The sequence below is a fragment of the Lottia gigantea genome, assembly GCF_000327385.1.
Source record: "Lottia gigantea unplaced genomic scaffold LOTGIsca_177, whole genome shotgun sequence".
In the NCBI taxonomy this organism is placed as follows: Eukaryota; Metazoa; Mollusca; class Gastropoda; family Lottiidae; genus Lottia; species Lottia gigantea.
Genome location: NW_008708262.1, coordinates 9,098 through 30,888, shown reverse-complemented (window position 1 = coordinate 30,888; position 21,791 = coordinate 9,098). Strand labels below are relative to the sequence as shown.

General features: G+C 33.7%; 2 protein-coding genes across 2 annotated transcripts; both read right to left on the bottom strand.

The window, feature by feature from the left end:
• Positions 1–4,301: 4,301 nt before the first annotated feature.
• LOTGIDRAFT_142233 (hypothetical protein) lies at positions 4,302–11,101 on the bottom strand (the record flags this gene model as incomplete). The annotated part of the gene is made up of 9 exons (XM_009051980.1): positions 4,302–4,349; positions 4,989–5,100; positions 5,867–5,989; positions 6,801–6,943; positions 7,342–7,511; positions 7,886–8,017; positions 8,552–8,701; positions 9,804–10,015; positions 11,001–11,101. Coding segments are annotated over 9 exons (1,191 nt in total), but the record flags the coding sequence as incomplete, so codon positions are not given.
• Positions 11,102–17,193: 6,092 nt separating this feature from the next.
• Positions 17,194–20,061, bottom strand: LOTGIDRAFT_173947 (hypothetical protein; the record flags this gene model as incomplete). The annotated part of the gene is made up of 4 exons (XM_009051979.1): positions 17,194–18,242; positions 19,056–19,091; positions 19,485–19,794; positions 20,056–20,061. 4 exons carry the CDS (start codon positions 20,059–20,061, stop codon positions 17,194–17,196), a joined length of 1,401 nt encoding a protein of 466 aa, XP_009050227.1.
• Between the last annotated feature and the right edge of the window lie 1,730 nt (positions 20,062–21,791).

Genomic DNA, 21,791 nt, shown 5'->3' with positions numbered 1-21,791 from the left:
TTTCATATAATATCCCATCTTCATTGGACCATCCAGAATCAGAAAAGAAAATGTAAAACTCATTTTGTTTCATTTTTCAGTGAGGGAGATAAGTGAAAATCTACAAAGAGAGTTCTCTTTGGTTGTCCCTGAACAAAATTTTTCAAATAAAGATGAAAATACTAACGCTGACAACCCAGATGTTAAAACCGAGGATACACCAAAAAGCACAGAAACGCCAAGGAAAGATTCTGTGAATAAAAAGATAAGTCAGGAACCAAAAGCTGATCAACAGAAAGAAAAATCAGGCAATAAAAAGAGCAAAGCTTGTGTCCTACAATAAAATATTGGTTGCACAAAAAAAGATTGTTGAATATTGGTGTAATTTAAAGGAATACTTCTTCTTAGAATGGACATTGAATTAAAGGGAAAGATGTGCCATTTTCTTGACCAATCATACTTTAGTCTCAGAAACAGGAATTTTTTAGATAAGCCAAAAAGTAATAGTGTTCACAGCTAACCGTTGATACTTGAGCCTTCAAATTAATGTACGTCCAGAAATATCTGCATTAGAATGTAAAAATGATGACTCGTCATTTTAACATACTCTGATATATAGTGATTGTGAGTAAAATTCCTAGTTTGAGATATTTTTAAAGGAATTATGCGAAGTTTGAAAATTTCAATTTTAAGGTCATCTAAGTGGTAGTATACCTTTAAGATAGTTTATTTTTATTTGTTTATGTATAGTTAGTAATGTAGTAACTAGATAGTAGGTAAGCTTGGTAAAACAAAATTCCAATCAGTCACAAATATAGAGATGTGCTTCATTAAAATAAGGTGGAGTTAAAATAACATAATATTGAACATAAACATCATAGCATAATTGACCTATTGTGTGTTAATGAGTGAAAAAATACGTAACACTATTGCTCATATTTGCTGTATTAAAACTAGATTAAAAGTTTGTTTTCTTTTTTAACCACAGTCCCGTTCTAATAACAATATTTTTAATCAAAAACCCCGACGAAAATATCTGAAAAAAGAAAAATAATTTTTTTTTATCTAATTATACAGTATTCCCCTGATGAATTTCTGTGTAGGGTACTCCGTCCTTTTCTTTAAGATAATTATGTATTGTACTCTGTCCTTGACAATAAGTGTGTTGTTCTCTGTCCTTCATGATAAGTTTATAATGTATTGTACTCTGTCCTTTATTATAAGTTTAAAATACTATTGTAGTCCATCCTTTACCATAAGTTTATAATGTATTGTACTGTGTCCTTTATTATAAGTTTAAAATACTATTGTAGTCCATCCTTTACAATAAGTTTATAATGTATTGTACTCTGTCCTTTATTATAAGTCTAAAATACTATTGTACTCTGTTCTTCACTATAAGTTTATAATGTATTGTACTCTGTCCTTCACTATACATTATTGCCCTGATGATTTTCTGTGATAAATATATTGTGCTCTGTATGTGCTATAAGATAATTATGTATTGTACTCTGACCTTTACGATAAGTTTATAATGTATTGTACTCTGTCCTTTATTATAATTTTAAAATACTATTGTAGCCTGTCTTTTATAATGTAATGTACTCTGTCCTTCACTATAAGTTTAAAATACTATTGTAGTCTGTCCTTTTCAATAAGTTTATAATGTATTGTACTCTGTCCTTTATTATAAGTTTAAAATACTGTTGTAGTCCGTCCTTTACAATAAGTTTATAATGCATTGTACTAACTTACAATATATTGTACTCTGTCATGTATTGTACTTCATCTTTCACTATAAGTTTATAAAGTATTGTTCTCCAACCTTTACTATAAGTTAATAATTTATTGTACTCTGTCCTTTATTATAAGTTTAAAATACTGTTGTAGTCCGTCCTTTACAATAAGTTTATAATGCATTGTACTAACTTACAATATATTGTACTCTGTCATGTATTGTACTTCATCTTTCACTATAAGTTTATAAAGTATTGTTCTCCAACCTTTACTATAAGTTAATAATTTATTGTACTCTGTCCTTTATTATAAGTTTAAAATTCTGTTGTAGTCCGTCCTTTACAATAAGTTATTAATGTATTTTACTCTGTCCTGTACTTTAAGTTATTAATGTATTGTACTCTGTCCTTTACTTTATGTTGATATTCTAATTGATATTTACAATCAAAAGGGTACATATATGTTTTTTTTTTACATTTTTTATATGCCTTTAGACATTCTATATTCTGTTTATTGTTTCTAATCTGTTTTTATATCATTGTTAGGGTAGTAAGGGACAGCTTTGCTATCCGTTTGACCAATCTTACCCATGTCCCAGAAACAGCTAAGCTAATGAGTGATAGTGTACATAGATCACCGCATGCTCTAGTTTATATTCTGAATTATCTTTGAATGTACATGACTAACCCAACTGTTTTCAGTTCATCAATTAAGTGCTATGCATATCATGGTTTAATATAGTCGTGCAGAGATATTTTTGCTCAAATGGGTGACAAGCAGTCCATTTTATTTTTAGGTAGTTGAAGTAGTTACCAACTCAATGTAAGTTTAATCTGTACAGTTTCTATTGCTATTTATTCTACCTATAAATAAAGTGGACTGCTCTTGTTTATGATTTGTCTAGGATCAGGAATATCTCCTCTATACACATATTTATTATTTTAACTTATTCAAAATAATACTCAATCGGCATTCAGAGTAAAATGTTTTCAATTCAGATTTTTATTTTGTTATTTTGAACCTCGACCTTACTGACATCCACAAAAATGACCAAGTGTGAGTCTGTCGACTGGCAACAATCAGTCAGCGCAATTTTAAGAATGATATCATCAGTAATGTTTCTTTAATGCTACATTGACTGTCCACATACAGATAATCATTGTACCATTACTAAAGTAACATGTATTAAAGAGGGTTACCTGCTATATTGTTGAAACCAATACATTCTGTGATATCTATTTATTTAGTTAGTTTGATTACGTCTTTTATTTTTTGAAATATTATATTTATTAAAAGAAATAATTTTTATTTATATTATATTTGTAAGTATGAATTAAAATCCATCAAATAAAATGTGTTATTTTTATGTTTAAAGGATACACAAAATGTCCATGAGCTGTGGAAAGTTAACGTTCTTGGTCTAGTTGGTATACGCCCACATTATTATGTCTGTGTTATTGCCCTTGACTTAGGATAAAACTTGTCAAAATTTGTTTGTGAACACATTAGAGACTACAGTTTTCATCTGATTAAAACGAAATTTGGCGTGATAATATATAATGAGATCTTGGATAACGTTAAACTTGACGATCTTTTGATGAACAGTTTTTGAGTTATTGCCCTTGACTTAGGAAAAAAACTTGTCAAAATTTGTTTGTGAACACAATAGAGACTACATTTTTCATCCGATTTAAATGAAATTTGGTGTGAATATTTGTAATGGTGAGATCTTAGTCAAGTTTGAATTTCACAATTTTTTGATCAACAGAATTTGAGTACTTGCCCTTGACTTAGTAAAAACGCATCAAAATTTGGTGGCATGTGAACACGATAGAGGTGACAGTTTATGTCAGAATTTTATTAAATAATGTGTGTTTGTTTAAATCAACAATATCTTGCACAAATTAGATTTTTGGTATGATTTGACACAGATAGGTGACTGCCCTTGATATACTGACAATGTATTAGGAAAGTGGGCGTATCTTGCTAGGCAACCACTTGTTTGAGGGGCCAATACAACACAAGTACTTTCTATGTACATCTATTTAATCAATTTTGAAAGTTTACATATACATGTACTATAGAAACAAACTAGAACTGTAATGTATACTGTCAAATTAAAGCACTGCAATTTCAAAACAAATTGGGCCAAAATCGAAATGGTACAATATTCTTAATAATTTTCTTAGTTGCTTATAAATTTCCCACATGAGCAAAATACAGTTGCGACTTTTACATACATGTACATCAAAGGGATCCCATCCTTTGTTTAAATTGTTGATAGAGCTTATATGTATTTTCAATTTTAGAATGTACAATAACTTAAATATATTTTGATTTTTTTCCTGCACCTTAATTTCAATCATTGCTTAATTAAGCCACATGTTTTCAAGTGCAGACAATTTTCTGTACAAAGTTAAAACATACACATTAACTCTTAAAAGAGGAAGAAATACCAGAACACTGTACAAAACTACACCCAGAACCCTTTTGATATCATGTACAGTAAATCAAAACCACTGAAATTGATGCAAAAATTAACTCATTGAGTTTTCATATATTTTTCTCAGCCTCAAAACTATTGTTTAATCATCTAAGAAGAAATAATTTCCAGTTTTCTTCTGTTCAGAATCCTGAAATAAAGAAAGGAGGTAGTACAGATCTTTGGATGACAGGCAAGGTTTTCATGGTCAATCTAATACATTAAACCTTTTGTTTAAGTACAAACTTTTCTTTTAAAAGGGGTTTCCAGTTTTACTCAAATCAGATGAAAAGTCTTTTAAAGATAGTGGACCACAGCCATATACGCCCTTCATGGCATGCGCATGGTAAAAACGAAACATCCATTTTAAGTTTCATCAAAATCGGTTGAAAACGAAGAGAGTAATAGCATATTCAAGATTTTGGGGGAAAGGCCAATAACTCTGCTTCTAACGGTCGAAAATATCTCAAATTCGGACTAGATCTTCATTTTATGAATATGTCTACACATACCGAATTTCATTTGATTCCATCAAAAAATCTAGTTTTTAGAGCGTTTACAAGTAAATGTTGACAGATGGACGGACAGGCGGACAACAATATACATAGAGAGATGTGGGCGTATAAAAAGGGATTAAAAAAAGACGACCAGAAACCAATTAAACCACACATTACCGTTCAGGTAACATGATCAAAGACAAAATCCAGGAATTTGTTAACAAATCAATGGTCTCTTAGCCTCTCACAGTAGTAACTCACAATAAATAATAATCATTTCAATATATTCTTACCTTGATGGAATGGAGTTTATTAATTCTAGGTCTGAAGTTATTTGGATCACGTCTAAATGTTATATCTAATGATTCTAAGAACTTATTCATTCCATGTAGTAAAGTTTGAGGCCTGAAATAATAACCCTCAGAGTCCACATACAAATCAAATGCTCACATCCTAAAGACTTTGATGATGGTCACCTTCACTAGAAGGTTTTGAAGTCATGATAATATTTGTTATAAATAGTTAATCTATCTTTATCAGTTACAGGGATGCCAGTAAGGAATTAAAAAAACAATAGAGGAAATGGAAAAGATCAGCTGAAGGTCAAGGGGATCAGGGATAGAATTGTACCATTTTAGTGTCAAATTAAGCAAACTATTTGATTAATTGGTGTTTTTAATGAATTATCATGTATTCTTAATCATATCATTATGTTCTTATTGCATGTAGAGTTTTAAACAATCATAAATGTCTATGTATGTACAGTCTGGATGAACAAAAAAACTTTATTGACCTTTCTTGATCGGTCACTCATTGGAATTCTGTTGATAATTCTCTTCTAATTTAGCTAATTATGAATTAATTATGGACATGTGAGATAAACTGGTATTTTCGAGGTCATTAGAACACCTTTACTTTCTATTCATATAAGTATTAGTATTTTTATTTTCATGAATGAAAATAAGGGAACCCATCTTTAAGATTCTTTGGAAGTCATTTCCTATATATAGAAATCTTTTCACCCCTTAAACCAAATTTTTAAAAACTACCACTGGCTTGAAAAATAGAGGAATTCTTCTAAAACAATAGGGATCCCTGCAGTTTGAAAAGCAAGTATTATTATGCACAAGTACTTAACTTTAAAAATAACACATTAAAAGTATAAACTTACGCATTAGCTGTAGTATTGATTGATGGTGTACCAGAAAACATGACCACTCTATCAGCTAAATAAGTAGCCATAATAAAATCGTGCTCTACTATAAATGCTGTCTTCTTAGCATGTAAGATAAATCTGACAACAAGAACAAAGAATTACACATTTCAAAAATCAGTCGTGTATCAATTTTATTTGTGAACACCAAACTCAATTAAGCTTCATAAAAGCTTAAAGAAAACAGGCAGTATTGCAAGGAGGAAATGTTTATACAATTCCTTTCATATTACAAACTGTGAATGGATCTTGGTCCAGCTCATAGCATACCAGCCCTTATTACCAATACAAATAAAATCTTTTATCAATGAGTTGCAGGGAGTTGAACTGTCAAACCTAGATCTACATATCATGGGTGACAGCTTGAAACCTCGTATAATGATATATGACGCGAAATTACTTTTAGAGAAAAACGCAGAAAACTATTTGTTCGCGTATTTTGTTAAAATCTTTTTTATAAATTTTTTTACTGCTATACGTGGTTTTCATTCTTTGAAAATTTGAGTACTTCGACCTATTCAACCAATAGCTTTTTCATTTTCATCCACAAAGAAAGGAACAATGAACCTCATATAATATAATATTTTACGAGGTTTTAAATCTGACTGTTTATATACGTGTTATTTAAATGATGGTTTGGGGGTTATTTACAATCAAGCTAAGAATAAGAGGTTTTAATCTCAAGAACGATACCAAAAGTCAAAAAGTCCAGATATGCCATAAACAAGGTTTCAAGCGGTCACCTGCGATATCCAACTGGCCCTTGATGAAAATCTTCAATGTCAGTTACAAATTGAAAGAGGAAGGCCTTCATTCTGGTAAATGTAATATGATCATGCTAAATTGCCTCAAAATAATAAACCTAAACATTCTATCTTGTATCAAAACTCACCTCTTAATAACTTTAGCAGCATGTAAACGCTGTTCAGAATCTAAGTAAGCTGAAGGTTCATCAATAAGATAGACATCAGCCGGTTTACCAAGACACAGGACTATAGCTGTTCTTTGTAATTCACCACCAGATAAATTCTGAACCTAATAATATAAATATATCTTGTATGTATATAATGCTAGGCTTGTATATTTGGGAAAATCAAACCCTCCCTTCCCTGATATCTATTATTGACAATAGGGGAAAGCATCCGGCCCATCCGAATGACTAGATGCATTTACCATGTCAGCACATCTAACCAGATCATTCAAAAATCCGAAGGTATTATCTCAACCCTATGCAAAAAAAACAGATCAAAATTCCATGAGGCATTGGTCCATCCACGGACAAGCACATTTGACCAGCATCATTCACGGGAGCAAATTGGATCGAAAATCAGAAGATATTATAATGACCCATACCCTAGACCTTCAGATTATCCATTGGAAGAACGAAACAAGGGTGCTAGCAGGGAGATATGGGGGTTTATAAAGTAACTTACCTCCTGATCAATAATCTGTTCAATTTGTAATGGTTTCATGACGTCAGTAACAAACTGTGGATGAATGTAGGCATCTCGGATCTTCTCATGTAACAACTGTCTTACAGTACCTTGGTGTTTAGGACTGATCTTCTGAGGTTTATAACTCACGTTTAATACGGGGGTTTTACCTGAAATCATAAGTAATAACGAGCAATCAATCATATGACAGTAAATATTTCATAATGAGAGGTGATAGCATGTGTCTAGAAGAGTAAGCATTCCCTGCCTGGCGCCACACACCCGTCACTGCTTGTCAACAAACATGACAAACAGGAAGGCAAAAACAAAACCAAAATACTTCTAAATGATATGGGCCAGAGTTTTAAGTTGATGGAAGAGCTTGAAATTGAAATATAAAATATTCAGTGCTGCTAACATAACATCGTCACCTGTCAGTTTTAAAATTCGAAGACCTCTTTTCTTGGCATGTATCAAATACAATACATCTTCACATATATTATATATACTTTTTATCTAGTAGGATACACAATGTAAAACTTACCGCCATCGTCTGGTTCCAATCTACCAGCTAGCATTCTAATAAAGGTAGTTTTACCAGTACCATTTTCACCTAACATGACTATAATTTCAGAATCGGTAAACTGACCTCCTTGTATAGTCAGTGTAAAATCACCTACAACATAGAATACAAATTATATTGGTCATATTCAAAGGACTGAATAGAAATTTTACTAAGGCTGTTCAATTTGCATGAAGCCTCCGTTGACTTTTCTATCCAAACGACTATCAATGTCAGCTCCTTTGTTCTTTATCACTGATTAATGGAAACCAGGTTCTTGTTTGAACCAGTCTTCTTAGACTTTATAGAATCTCAAACCACAAGCTGATCAGGAAATGTGTATCTTTGCTATTTTCGGGGATCGATTTGGACCTTTTATTTATGTAAATAGTCTTCAGTAGTACTAGGAATGTAAAAAAATTACAAATTACTAAATAATTTCACATTCTATTTTCCTATATCCTCATTATCACTCTCAGACATGACTAATTAAAGACATGGATTTGAAAGCTCAAATTTCACAGTGAGCTGTGAACACTTAAACTGATTAGCTTAGCTAAAAAATCCCGTTTCTGAGATTAAGGTATGATTGGTAAAAAAAAACGGCGGACTAGCCACTTTAAAACTTAGATGAAACAAAAAACTGACCTAATTTCTTCATCATATCCGGATATTCATATCTACAATCTCGACGAATTTCTTCTTCTATTGCAGTTTCAGCTAATTTGAATGTAAGAGATGACTCTCGAAACCGTAAATTTTCAGTTGGCACAAAACCATCCAAGAATATATTGATACCTGAAACATAAGAGTAAAAATTAAGATAGTGGACCACAGCCATATACGCCCACCACGGCATGCGGATGGTAAATATTCAGGTTTTTGGGGCAAGGGCAATAACTCTGCTTCTAACGGTCGAAAATAGCTCAAATTCGAACTTGATCTTCGTTTTATGAATATGTATACACATACCGAATTTCATTTGATTCCATCAAAAAATCTAGTTTTTAGAGCGTTTACAAGCAAATGTTGATGGACGGACCGATGGACGGACAGGGGTGCCGACAATATACGTCCACATAGAGGCAAAGAGGGGAATTTTGGCAGAATAGTGGCATAAGCCAGCTCTTTTTAGACTTCCAATTGTGATGGATCATTTACAGCACATGGAGGCTTTGTCCCATTGAAAGAACTACATGTCATTGTCATGTCAGAAAGCCCAACCAACATTACCCTCGACCATACATTACACACACCTTGATGTGAGCAACAGGGCAAAGTTTGGCATTTGCCTACTTTTAGACTGCTAATTGTTAAGAGATCTTTAAAAGTATCGCCTGTTGCACATAGAAGAACTATATGCCTGTTCGGCCTGCATTATTGCAGGGGAAAACTGAATTGAAAATCTGAAAGCCTTATTTCAACCTAAACAGATGTACCAAAAACTCAGGTTTTGTTTTAATATTCAATGTAAAAATGTTTTATCAAGATGGCAAAGTTTGCAGTACTATGCATATCCCTTAAAGAGATTGTTAAGAGGTTGTTTATACTCTTTATGTGTATCGAGGACATTAAAAGCATCCATTTGCACCATTCCAATTTTACCATTAGACGTCTGTGGTTCCTGGAAGACCACAACAAAGAAATGTTTGATGACGTCACTAATCTGCTTTATCACATAATATGGCCCTCCGCAATTAGTGATGTCATTCAACACTTAGTTTTATTGGAATTGCAGGAACTGCAGACCTCTTATTGAAAATTGAAATGGTGCAAATTGATACTATCAGTGTCCCTGATACACATAAAAATTTAGAAAAACAATGAATTTATGTAGTGTGTTTGCCATGGTATACATTACTTTCTAATTTCTAAAATATATATTAACTGAATAACATACCCTCTCTAACACTGAAAGGCATAGTGACTACACCATAAGCACTAGGTACACCATATAAACAACAGATAAAATCAGATAAATAATCTAGAACAGATAAATCATGTTCCACCACAATAATATATTTATCAGGATGAATTAAACTTCTTATAGCCTGGGCAGCCCGTAATCTTTGTTTGACATCTAAATAACTAGATGGTTCATCGAACATAAAGCTGAAATGAGACACAACATGATAAGATGGTTCATCAAATATAAAGCTGAAATGAGACACAACATGATAAGATGGTTTATCAAATATAAAGTTGATATTAGACAAAACATAACTATACGGTTCATTAATCATAAACCTAAAATGAGACAAAAACATAAGATGCTTTATCAAACATAAAGCTGAAATTAGATTAAAACATAATAACTAGACGGTTTGAACATAATGCTGAAATTAGACAAAACATAACAACTAGACAGTTCAAATATAAAGCTAAAATGTGACAAAACATAAGATGGTTTATCAATCATAAAGCTGAAATTAGACAGAACATAATGAGATGGTTTATCAAACATAAGGCTGGAATTAGACAAAACATAACAACTAGACAGTTCAAACATAAGGCTAAAATGTGACAAAACATAAGATGGTTTATCAATCATAAAGCTGAAATTAGACAGAACATAATGAGATGGTTTATCAAACATAAGGCTGAAATTAGACAAAACATAATGAGATTGTTTATCAAACATAAAGCTGAAATCAGAAAAAAGACAATAACTAGACAGATCAACATAAAGCTGACATAAGACAAAACATACTAGACTGTGCAAACATAAAGCTAAAATTAGAAAAAACATAATTACTTGACAGTTTGAACATAAAACTGAAATGAGACAAAACATAATTAACTAGACAGTCTGAACATAAAGCTGAAATCAGACAAAAAACATATACTAGACTAGACAGTTTGAACATAAAGCTGAAACGAGATAGCATAATAAACTAGACAGTCTAAACATAAAGCTGAAAAAAGTCCAAAGACAATAACTAGACAGTTCAGACATAAGGCTAAAATTAGACAAAATGAAATGAAATAAATGTAGTAGGCCCTTTTTGGATGCATCTAATGAAGACGGGCAATGAGGGAAATTTTGAACGATACTTCACTGAAGTTATGAAACTAGACGACAAAATTAATAACTTACATATCTGCATCTTGTATACAGACAATAGCTATAGCAAATCTCTGTAATTCACCACCAGATAAATCTTCTATATTACGATCTGTTACATGGGTTAAATCTACCAACAAAAACAACAGTTTATTTATATCATAATATCTTTATTTTTCAAATGTCCTCAAGCATTCATTTAAAGGGATTGTAAGATATGTGTATTGGGGACAATGATAGCATCAATTTGAACCATTCCAATATTCAATCAGAATTCTGTGGTTCCTGCAATTCCACAAAAAATAAGTGTCTATTCCATAAAGCCCTTCACGCTGAGTCACGTTATCGAACACTTATTTTTAGCGGAATTGCAGGAACCACAGAGATCTGAGTAAAATCTCGCATGTGCCCATGATTTAACGACAAGATTATATCATTCCTGGCAAAATTTATAATATCAAGCAAGTCTTATAATTGTCTCTGACAGGTTTAGTTTCTGCAAGAGAGATTGTCATCATCCAATTTTTATGTGTATCAGGGACACTGATGGTATCAATTTGCACCATTTCAATTTTCAATAAGAGGTCGGCGGTTCCTGCAATTCCACTAAAAATAAGTGTTGAATGACATCACATCCTTTTCCTTTCAATTGCACGTTCCGCACATGATTATCGACATGGTGGAAAATGACCAACTATCATGCCAGTCGAAGAAAATCTTCACAAGACTCTAATCGGCAACAAAAATTGCCTACCATGACCGTTCCCGTGCTGCACGATAAAGCCCCATATATGTCTGCTTACCTAACACTTCCATAAAATGTGTAATATCTGGAATTTCTTTCTTTTTGGCCAATAATCCTTTAACAGAGCCCTAGAATACAAAGTGATCTACATTTATCAATTCATTCAACATTTTAATCAGGAACTGAAAATAAATTAAACAATGGACATAGGTTTTTGAAATGTGATTTCTTATGCAAAGATAGTAAAGTTACACACTCCCTTTAAACAGGAGAAATAGTCTGAAATGGGACGAAATTTATTTGAGGGAAAAAACAATAAATAGATAATAATTTGTCATGTAAATTGTCAAAAAACTGTCATAGAATTGAAGATACAAAGAAGCTGAGGACAATTTATATAAGCTATGTAGACTCTCTGCAAGGGATGCTGAGTTGGCAAACCTAATTGAAGTGTGGCATTAGGTGTTAAAAAAAAATATTTGTGTCTCCACTTCCACATTAGTCTTTATAAGCTCATCTTTTAAAAGTATTGATTAATTTGAATCACTACAGTACAGACAAATCACATCTTTCAGGTATGGTCACTTTAAAGGGACAGGTCTGCCATTTTCAGGAGTTTCTTTGGATCTTGAATACGTTAATAATCTTCAGAAGTACTAGCAATGTACAAATATCACAGAATTCCTTAAGATACCTGAAACTAGGAATTTCTTTTCCAATTTCTATTTATGTCTTTTCTATATATGGCTGGCAAAGTCTTCAGAAATGATGAGTTGTCATTTTAACTTTTAAATGCCGATAATTCTGAAAACATGTGGAAGGGTAAGATTTAGAAGGTGAACTATGAATGCTATTACTTTTTAGGTTATCTAGAAAATTCCAGTTTCTGAGACTAAAGTACAATTGGTCAAACGGATGGCGAACCTGTCCCTTAAAATATGGCACCAAAAAGTGACAAAGAATATTTGGTAGATACCAAAAATTAAATGGTACCTTAACAGCTCTGGGTATCTGGTCCACATATTGAGGTTTGATTAAAGCTTTCAGATCATCCTCTAATATTTTAGTAAAATAATTCTGTAACTCACTACCACGGAAATATGTTAAGATATCTGTCCAGTCTGGTGGTTCCTATAACAGACAAAAAAACAAATCACACTGAGCCTACTTCACAAAGTATTGACTTGGAAATATTCTTTCCGAAAAATACTTACAAAGTCCCCTTTATTAATACAATTCCTTGCAGACACTTCTTGAATAAAGACATTAATTGGTAATCATGTCCACACCATTTTTCACCCCCCTGGGGATGTGGGACTAGGGTGTCAAGGGTGTGGCCAACTGGTGTAGGAGAAGAATTTATTTTGAATTGAGAGAGCACCTCACATCATCACATGCTAAAAAAGTGGATGAAACAAATTGTTGGGTGTGTGAAAGGTCCAGGTGATTGCTCTAGGGGTGTGAAGGCTAAAAGAGGTTTTGAACCACTGATTTAGCAAATTTCAATATTACAATACTTTGTAACTTTGATATTTGGTTACATATTTGAGCACTTACAGCATCACTGATACATTGGCAAATGTAGCGCACACAGACCAAACAAGTTGAATCCAAATTCTCATTTGTTTCAAATATTATCTCACCTTAAATCTACCCAGGTTTGGTTTCTGTTTACCAGCTAGAATTTTTAAGGCTGTAGATTTTCCTATACCATTGGTACCCACTAACCCTAACACCTCTCCTGCCCTTGGTACTGGTAATCTGTAACAAATGACACCATAAATAATATTATTAAGTCACCAGATCGCTTGTCAGTCAAGGTTAATTATGCCAACTGGCAGCTTTGATTTTAAACAAATATACTTAGCAGTACAGTTACAATCACCAGTATGAAATACTCAACCTTCAGTCATACACTTCTCAAGCTGAATGTATTTTCAAGAACGAGGTCAATAGCTCATTCAAAATTTTGATTTTTTGATTTTCAATAGGATTCATTCATGAGTAATAATAAACATATTCACCAATGGACGGTTGGATTGATGTCACATAGGTGCACCAATATATGCTCCACACTTCATACGATTAGCGTGCAATTATGAGTAAAGTAGTATATTTACCTGTGTAGTTTAAATGAATTAGCACTATAACGATGAGTTGTTTCCTTCTCTAAATTACTTGGTAAATTAATAATATTAATAGCATCAAATGGGCATTTCTACAAAATAAAATAAACAAAATTAAAATACTGTATTCCCGGTTGATAATTTTATGTTGACTTTATCTCACATCTTTATTTTGTTGCTTCCTTATTGTTTACTTTTAAAATTAGATAATAAGACAGTTTTATAACCACTTATAATTAAAATGATACAGGGCTGGGCGATATTGAGTCGAGTGGATATCATGATAAACAATAATATATCATGATATGGGTATATAATATAAAATATATTATAGCGATATTTATTAAGTATGTTATGTACTGTTTTTTTTTTAAAATTGTTTTTATTTATGTTAAATTTTAAATGTAACAAAACACAATAAATATCTCTAAAAAAAATCAATTCATCTGTTTCAAATATTAAGTTACTTGTTAAAATTGTGTAGATGATCTTATCTGGAGGAAAATTTGATGATATATCATGTTAACTACCATATATCACAATAAGACGATATTTCGCTATTTTTTATCAGGCGATATTATTAACAATATAAATTCCTATACCGGTATTTATGGTGATACCAGTATATCGCCCAGCCCTCAAATGATTGTAAGTTCACTCCCCCCTAAAGTGATAACTTACATCCCAAAAAAAGAAGCCCAATTTTTTATTTTTTTTGACACTAACATTCATTTAAGATAATAAATTGTAATTATATTATAAACAGTTATTAATTAAATCAACCCTGGAGCAACTTGTTAGGGGATACCAAAAATGGGGTTATAAATCAAGTGTGTCAAGATTACGTAAGAATTGGGACCAGGAAGACTAACAAAGAACTTGCCAACCATGCCCTCTTCTTTTGACATAAATGTGATCCACGCTATATTGTAAGGGAGAACTATTTGAAGAGTCTTAAAAAACTTCAAGAGTGCCAGGGTTAATTGTAGAACTAATGCCTTACATGAAAATCTTATATATTGCTCTACAATTGATGTATTCAGCACTATTTTAACAGTGAAATTACTTAATTATTGTATTCGGCAAGGCCTCTAAATACCAGAGATAATCAACATACCTTTGCACATATACCACAACCAATACATAATTCCTCTGATATAAAAGCAATCTTATCTGTAGGACCTACTTCAATACACAATTTGCCTGAAAGAATAGAAAACAAAAACTTTGACAAGAGTCGAAGAGGTACGGTAACAATATGTCATAACTAATTCAACTTGGTATGTATGGTAACCAACTTGTAAATGATCAGTGCATTCGTAATCATGGAATGCTGTATATCGTTTAATATCTATATGCAAGCCAATACACACAATGCTATATTACAATACAATACTTCACCGATATATACTGTGCAAGCACTAATACCAGTAGGCACAAGAAATGAAGCATCCCAAAATTCGAGTACTGGTTTAATCCATTACCTTTACAATGTAATAATATTGAACCTTTCCTTATCAATGAGATTCTCCAAATATATCCTAATTAAAAAACATTACGTAAAATATTTCAGATATAGAAGATTCCATATGATCTGTATATTTGAACAGTACGGTAATAAAAGAGAAACTCACCCATCCTTACAACAGGACAAGACTTTTTACATTCTTGTCTACATCTTTTGGGTCTACATTTATCAGAATTGACAATAGCAATCCTAGTTAATACATCTTGCTCTGGCTCCCTCTGAGCATTCCTCCTTTTCGACATCTTGGAGACGACCAATTCTGAGAAAAAAAATTAAATATTAGTTACCATATGGCCTTCACACTCACAGAAACTTTTGTCAATAAAATCAAAATAACAACATTGGCAACAAGACCTTATTAAATAACACTTTCATTTTACTCCTTCTTTCAAAAACAGAATTTAAAAAAACGAAACCAAACCTCTTTCAAGATATGTGAACACCCTATAGTTCAATACTGCGGTGTGTAGATCACAATAAATAACGAAAAATCTGTAAAATTCTTACACAATTCGTCTGAAAGATGGCGTGCAGCACACGTGCTTCCGGTTTCTCGGTTTTGTTGTGCGTAAAAGATTAAGTTGGATTTTATTGCTATAATTTTGGGTTACATTCTTGAAATTGTTCATCATCATTAGACATTTATAATTTATTCAAATAACAATATAATCATCTTCTTGTCAAAGGGGTAGGCAAGAAATGCAGAACGATTAGGTGTAATCAAGTCATATCGACCAAGACCCAAATCGACCAAGATAATTTCACAAAGTAGGATAAATAGACCAAATGTAAAGCAACCCAATACCATAAAAAAGATTTTTTTTAAACAGAATATTTCATCGGTTGAATGATCAATAACCCACAGATCATGGATAGCAAGTGGAACCACAGAAAATCACAAAACGAAATAGGCTATAGGCCTAACCTTTAATTATTTTTTTTAAATGAATTAAGATTTATGATCAAACTTTCATTTGAAGGGTTGTATAACAAGAAAGAAAAACCATTTATCAGCAAATCTGTCTTTTAGTCCCAATCAAATTATTTGCGAAAAAGCTTACACTTAAACAATGTCATAATACAAGTGAACATTGCAAAGGTTATGATAGATATAGGCCTACCGGTTTTCCTCCTGTCAGTGATGCAGGTTTTGGGCTAGAATGGCAAAAGCCCGCTTGCAACTTGTGAGCGCTAAAGATTTTCGGCAACAGAACAAGAAAACAAAAATACGTAGATTTATGCCGCTGTATTCCCTCGTATTCAGACAAGAAGGACTTAGATGAATGAAGTTGTACGTTTTCCTTGACATATGCTTTGATCGCAAGACTTGACAATGACGGCGCCAGTCTCTCGAGACTTGGGGTACAAATAAGGCACACACTGGCTCATCTGTCGAGGCTGAATTCAAATGCGGCAACTCTGCGAAGGCGTCATAGTCGCAAGCCTCTCATACAGCCCTTAATCCTCCCAAGAAAATTATAATATATATAGCCTACGCCACTGCGGGTCCCTTAGACTAGATGTTTTAGTAAAGAAAAATATGTTTCACTTGGAGCAGAATATATTACAAATTACAATGGAACAAATTATTATTACAATGCCGAAAAATTTATACAAATGGAACACAAAAAGGCATGAATACATAAAAAAGCAAAACAAACAGGCTACTTGACAACCTATTAGCACTCACAGCTCGACAATTCCCACCAATCTGTTCACATTACTCCAACTTGCACTTGGCGTTCCGATGATTTGCAGTCGAATTCCATTCTTACATTTTATATCCTTAACCATCAACTTATAAACTCCGATGACCAAACTTAAGAACTATGATTTTACGGTGATTTTAAATGATCTTGCAAAAATCCCGTCTTGTATCACAAATAAACGTTCACATTTTTCGTCCATGCATACAGCTCTTGGACGATACACCCTATTGCTAGCACCAGCTAATATTTGCTTAAATTTACCACCGGAAGTCAACATGGTAATGGTGTGCAAGTCCCAATCGCATACGAGAATTTTCCCATTCTTGTCACCGTAAACTCCATGAGGGCATTCTAGTTTGGGATCCGTGTTTGACTGATATATCCATTTAATTTGACCTGTTTGGGTTATACACACGACCCTGCAATTTTGGATATCCGAAACCACTATATTGCCGTCAGGTGTCGCTGTTAGGTAATCTGGATTGCTGAAAAGCCGCTCGACACCGGGGTGTCCATCAATGGTAGATAAAACTGTTCCTGAAGTATCAATGATATCCAAAGATGAACCACTAACTGCAAACTTTCCGGATCCCAAATAACAAATTCCGTCATAAAGATGAGGGGCCTTTATTTTGGTTTCGATCTCCAGGACGCCGATGCCAACTTTTATGATAAAAATCAAACAACTCGTGGACATTGTAACAGCTACTTGATATGATGATACTTTAGCTATACGAAACGGACAGCCAGGCATCTTAAGACGCTTACATCTGGTTTTGGAACCCATTTCTGTGAACGATTTGACTGCTTCGTTATGCCAATCGGTTACCAACATAACAGACATGCCGTTTATGGTCAAGTGTGCTACATCTGTAGCTCCAGCAGTGCTCTCCTTATCCCCGTTGATGGACAAGGGAATATTTTGTCCCGAAATTAACTGTAAAAGATCATTACTCGACTGTCGTCCATTATCTAAGGCATTTGGATTGGTTGGCACCCCTTCTTTCGCTGGAACTTTAAGGTCCGAAAGTTTTTTCAGAGAGTGGTGTCTCAAAAGCTTCATACTTTTATGAACAATTGCACAGGCCAGGCACATTGCTTCACAACATTGATAACACCAATCTGTGGCCAGTGTTTTCTTGGATTGTTCTAGACAAGGTTCACAATCTGGAATATAGAAATATAGACTAGAATAACTTAAAGGGACAGAGCGCCATTTTTTCTTTTACCAGTCATAAGTTAGTCTCAGAAACGGGATTTTTTTTAGTTAAGCCAATCGGTCATAGTGTTCACAGCTCACCGTCCAAAGTTGAGCCTTCAAATCCATGCGTGACCAGAATTATTCCCATTTGAATGTTAAGATGACGACTCGTAATTTTAAGATACTGTGGTATATAGAAAAGACATCCATGGTAATAGTGAGCAAAATTCCTAGTTTGAGGTGTTGTTTGTTTGAAGGAATTATGCAATTTTTGTAAATTTCTAGTACTTCTGAAGATTATTTACATATATTTAAGATCCTAATCAACACCCAAAATGGCACCTCAGCCCCCTTAACGGAGAAATAACTTCTCAGCGAGTTTGCTTTTTTAGGTATATACAATAAACTCCATCTTTCCTGTCACGAAATAAACAAAATACAATCTTATATTATGCTTATTGTATAATATAGAGGTTGTATTCGAATTCTGATAATCAAACGATTGAAGGTTTGCTAAAACTGAAAGGTCTGTCAAGATAAGCATTTTCACCAATAATTTACACCAAGAAAATCTTGTCTTCTCTTTTTTCCTAATCTTGCTCAGGGATAGATTTTCGTAGCGCAATAAGGCACAGAAAAATACATCTTAGACCTCCTTTTTTCAGTTTAATATGGAATATATTAGTGGCAAGCTTTGAAAAAATTCTATGTATGCTTTCTTGTCTGTTGTCATCCCAATCAAGGTAAATTATGTACAAGAAATGACAGGATGTTCCTACCTTGATCATTATTATCCAGCCATCCAAAATGAGGCCCTGTAAAAATATGTAATGTCATAAGTATATACAATTAATGTTTACTAATTTGGTATTAAAAATCTGATATGGAATAAATTCCTTAATACAATTAATAGTTCTTAATATGTGACTTTAATCCTAAGACACCCGTGGTACTTCTTAGTATGTGTCTTTGGTATAGTATAATATGTTGAAATGGAGGAGGCCTTGTCAAAAGTACCCAATCACATCAGCACTTGGGATGTCGGTTTATGGAGGCTTTTCTTTTACAGATTGGAGTAGATGCTTCTCATGGATGCCGGTTTAAGGATAATGGCGGTTTACAGAGGATGCAGTCTTAAAGGTTTGTACATTAAAGGTATTCATGAACTGACAGCTTTAACTTTGTAGTTCATAAGATTAATTACTTACCAACTGCATGCAGTGAATTAGATAAAATAATATTATAAAGATAAGGTTGAATTTCTTTAATGATATCAATAAACTGGTGAATCTGTGCTCTGGATTTGGTTCGTAATTTAGTCACCAACATCTTGGCTTTTCTTTGAGCGCCGTCCACATGCAGCATGTCTTCGGTTTCACCAGGCGTCAGGGTAAAATTCTGGAAGAGTCTGTCGACGGCTTGTTCTGAATCTAGATGTTCAATGAGCACTACATAGTTCCTCTGGATTAGGTCCATAGGATCATCTTTAAGAGTATCTTTCAACTTGTCTCTCGATTCCTACAATTGGAAATAAAATTAACTCTAATATATAATCATTGGGATTCAGTGGCATTTTTACAGGGAGTGGGCTAATGAAGACAGGGAACGCCATGTAGGGTGTAATGAGGGAAATTTTGCCATGATAGCGGCATTGTCCTGCTGTTTTTCGATTTCCAACTATAGAGGGATCTTTAACGTACACAGCCTGTAGCACACGGTGCCTCGGTTTATTGTCCCATCCGAACGACTAGACACTTTTTCCATGTCAGCCCCTCTTACCTGCATCACTGACAGGGGGAAACCGTTGAAAAATCCGAAGGTATTATCTCGACCTACGCCGGAATTGAACCCTAGACCTTCAGGTTAGCGACGAGCGTCTAACTCACTGAGCCACCGCGGCTCTTCCAAGAAAAGAATCTCGTCCTACCATTTAGGGAAAGAATGGCCTGTGACCCCCTGGGAAATTCAGTGGCCTCTACATTCCCCATCACCGAATGCTCCATAGAAACTTGAAATCCATTTTGAGAAATAACGTGAAAATGACAAAACATTGGACGAGATAGACCTTGAACACAGAACAGAATTTGCACACCTAAAGCTCCAGCTATAAGTGCACCAAATATCTATTCCAAGCAATTTTATATCGATTTATTGTAAACCATCCAAGACTCTTCCACCTCTATTGATGGGGTCTTATTTATACCGGAAGTGATTTCAGATAAATATTTCCACCAAGTAAAGTAAAAAAAAGTTCTGTAATTTAGCCTATACCTGTTTTTCCTTTGAACCACCAAGACCCATCACAATATCTTCCTTCTAAATAACAGACTGTTATATAATCAACATCACTGTAAGTTTACAGACAGTTTTTACACTCTTTGACTTGAAGCATATTAATAACGAAGAATATTTGGTTTACAATGGCGACCGTTTTCTTTCTTTTTATTATCCGTACTATTTCGTATAATAGCGATCCCTTTCTTTTATTTACTACCCAAAGCAATATTCATATATAATAAAGGGACAGACACGACAATTAAACAACTATTATACATTCAATAATAGTTAACAAATAGACGTTCATTATATTACTTCTATATACTCAATATATTAAGGATTTGACGACTTGTTATGATAGTGGTATCTATCGACCGACCAACCACACCAACCAACCAAACCAATTTGTTACACAGCTGTACATATTGTGCCTAGCAAGATCTTTAAAGCGGTGAATGCGCCTGCATAACCCATTTCTTCAATTCGTAGGGTAACACTATAGTCATAGTTTCGTTGATGGTTTGGTAGAATTTGACAATCGGGTTCAGGCGCCAATAGACGAGGTACGGTGTCCGGTGTGGTGTATGGTGCGGAATAATCGATACAAACGAAAATAAAAGAGTGATCACACGAGGTATGGGTTCGGACACGGTGCGTACAAGATGCGTTTCTTCTATTTTCTACTGTATCGATAATCCCGCACCGGACACCACACCGGACACCGTATCTTGTCTATTCGCACCTTTATACGTTTCTCACAAGGACGAAAAAAGGGCAAGGGTCGAGAAAGCGTTCCAAATTGTGGGGGTGAGGGGGGGTATACACATATACATGTAAGTCAATATGTCGGCGTGACAGTGTCAAGATTTTGTAGTTTCGAGGCTAGCTACATCGACCAACTATCACCCCTCATCTTTTCAAATAGGTAAATTAGAGCCGGTGATCTCCTCTTGTCATTTCTGTGGCCCCTACTCGGACAACCCCTCACCTAATAACTCATTGAAATGCCACTGAAGCCTATCTTGACACAGTTGTGCTGTTATTTATAGTAACAACTGTATCTTCTTTATCAAATTCTCGCGTTTGACATGCAGACGCCGTTTTGTCGTTTGAAAGAGGAAGTACTTTAGACCCTTGCAATAAAACATCGTATAGAACAATATTATAATATCAAGATAAGATAGTGTTGTTGAATATTATTCAATGAAATGGAGTTTAAATGTATATCTGTATTAATA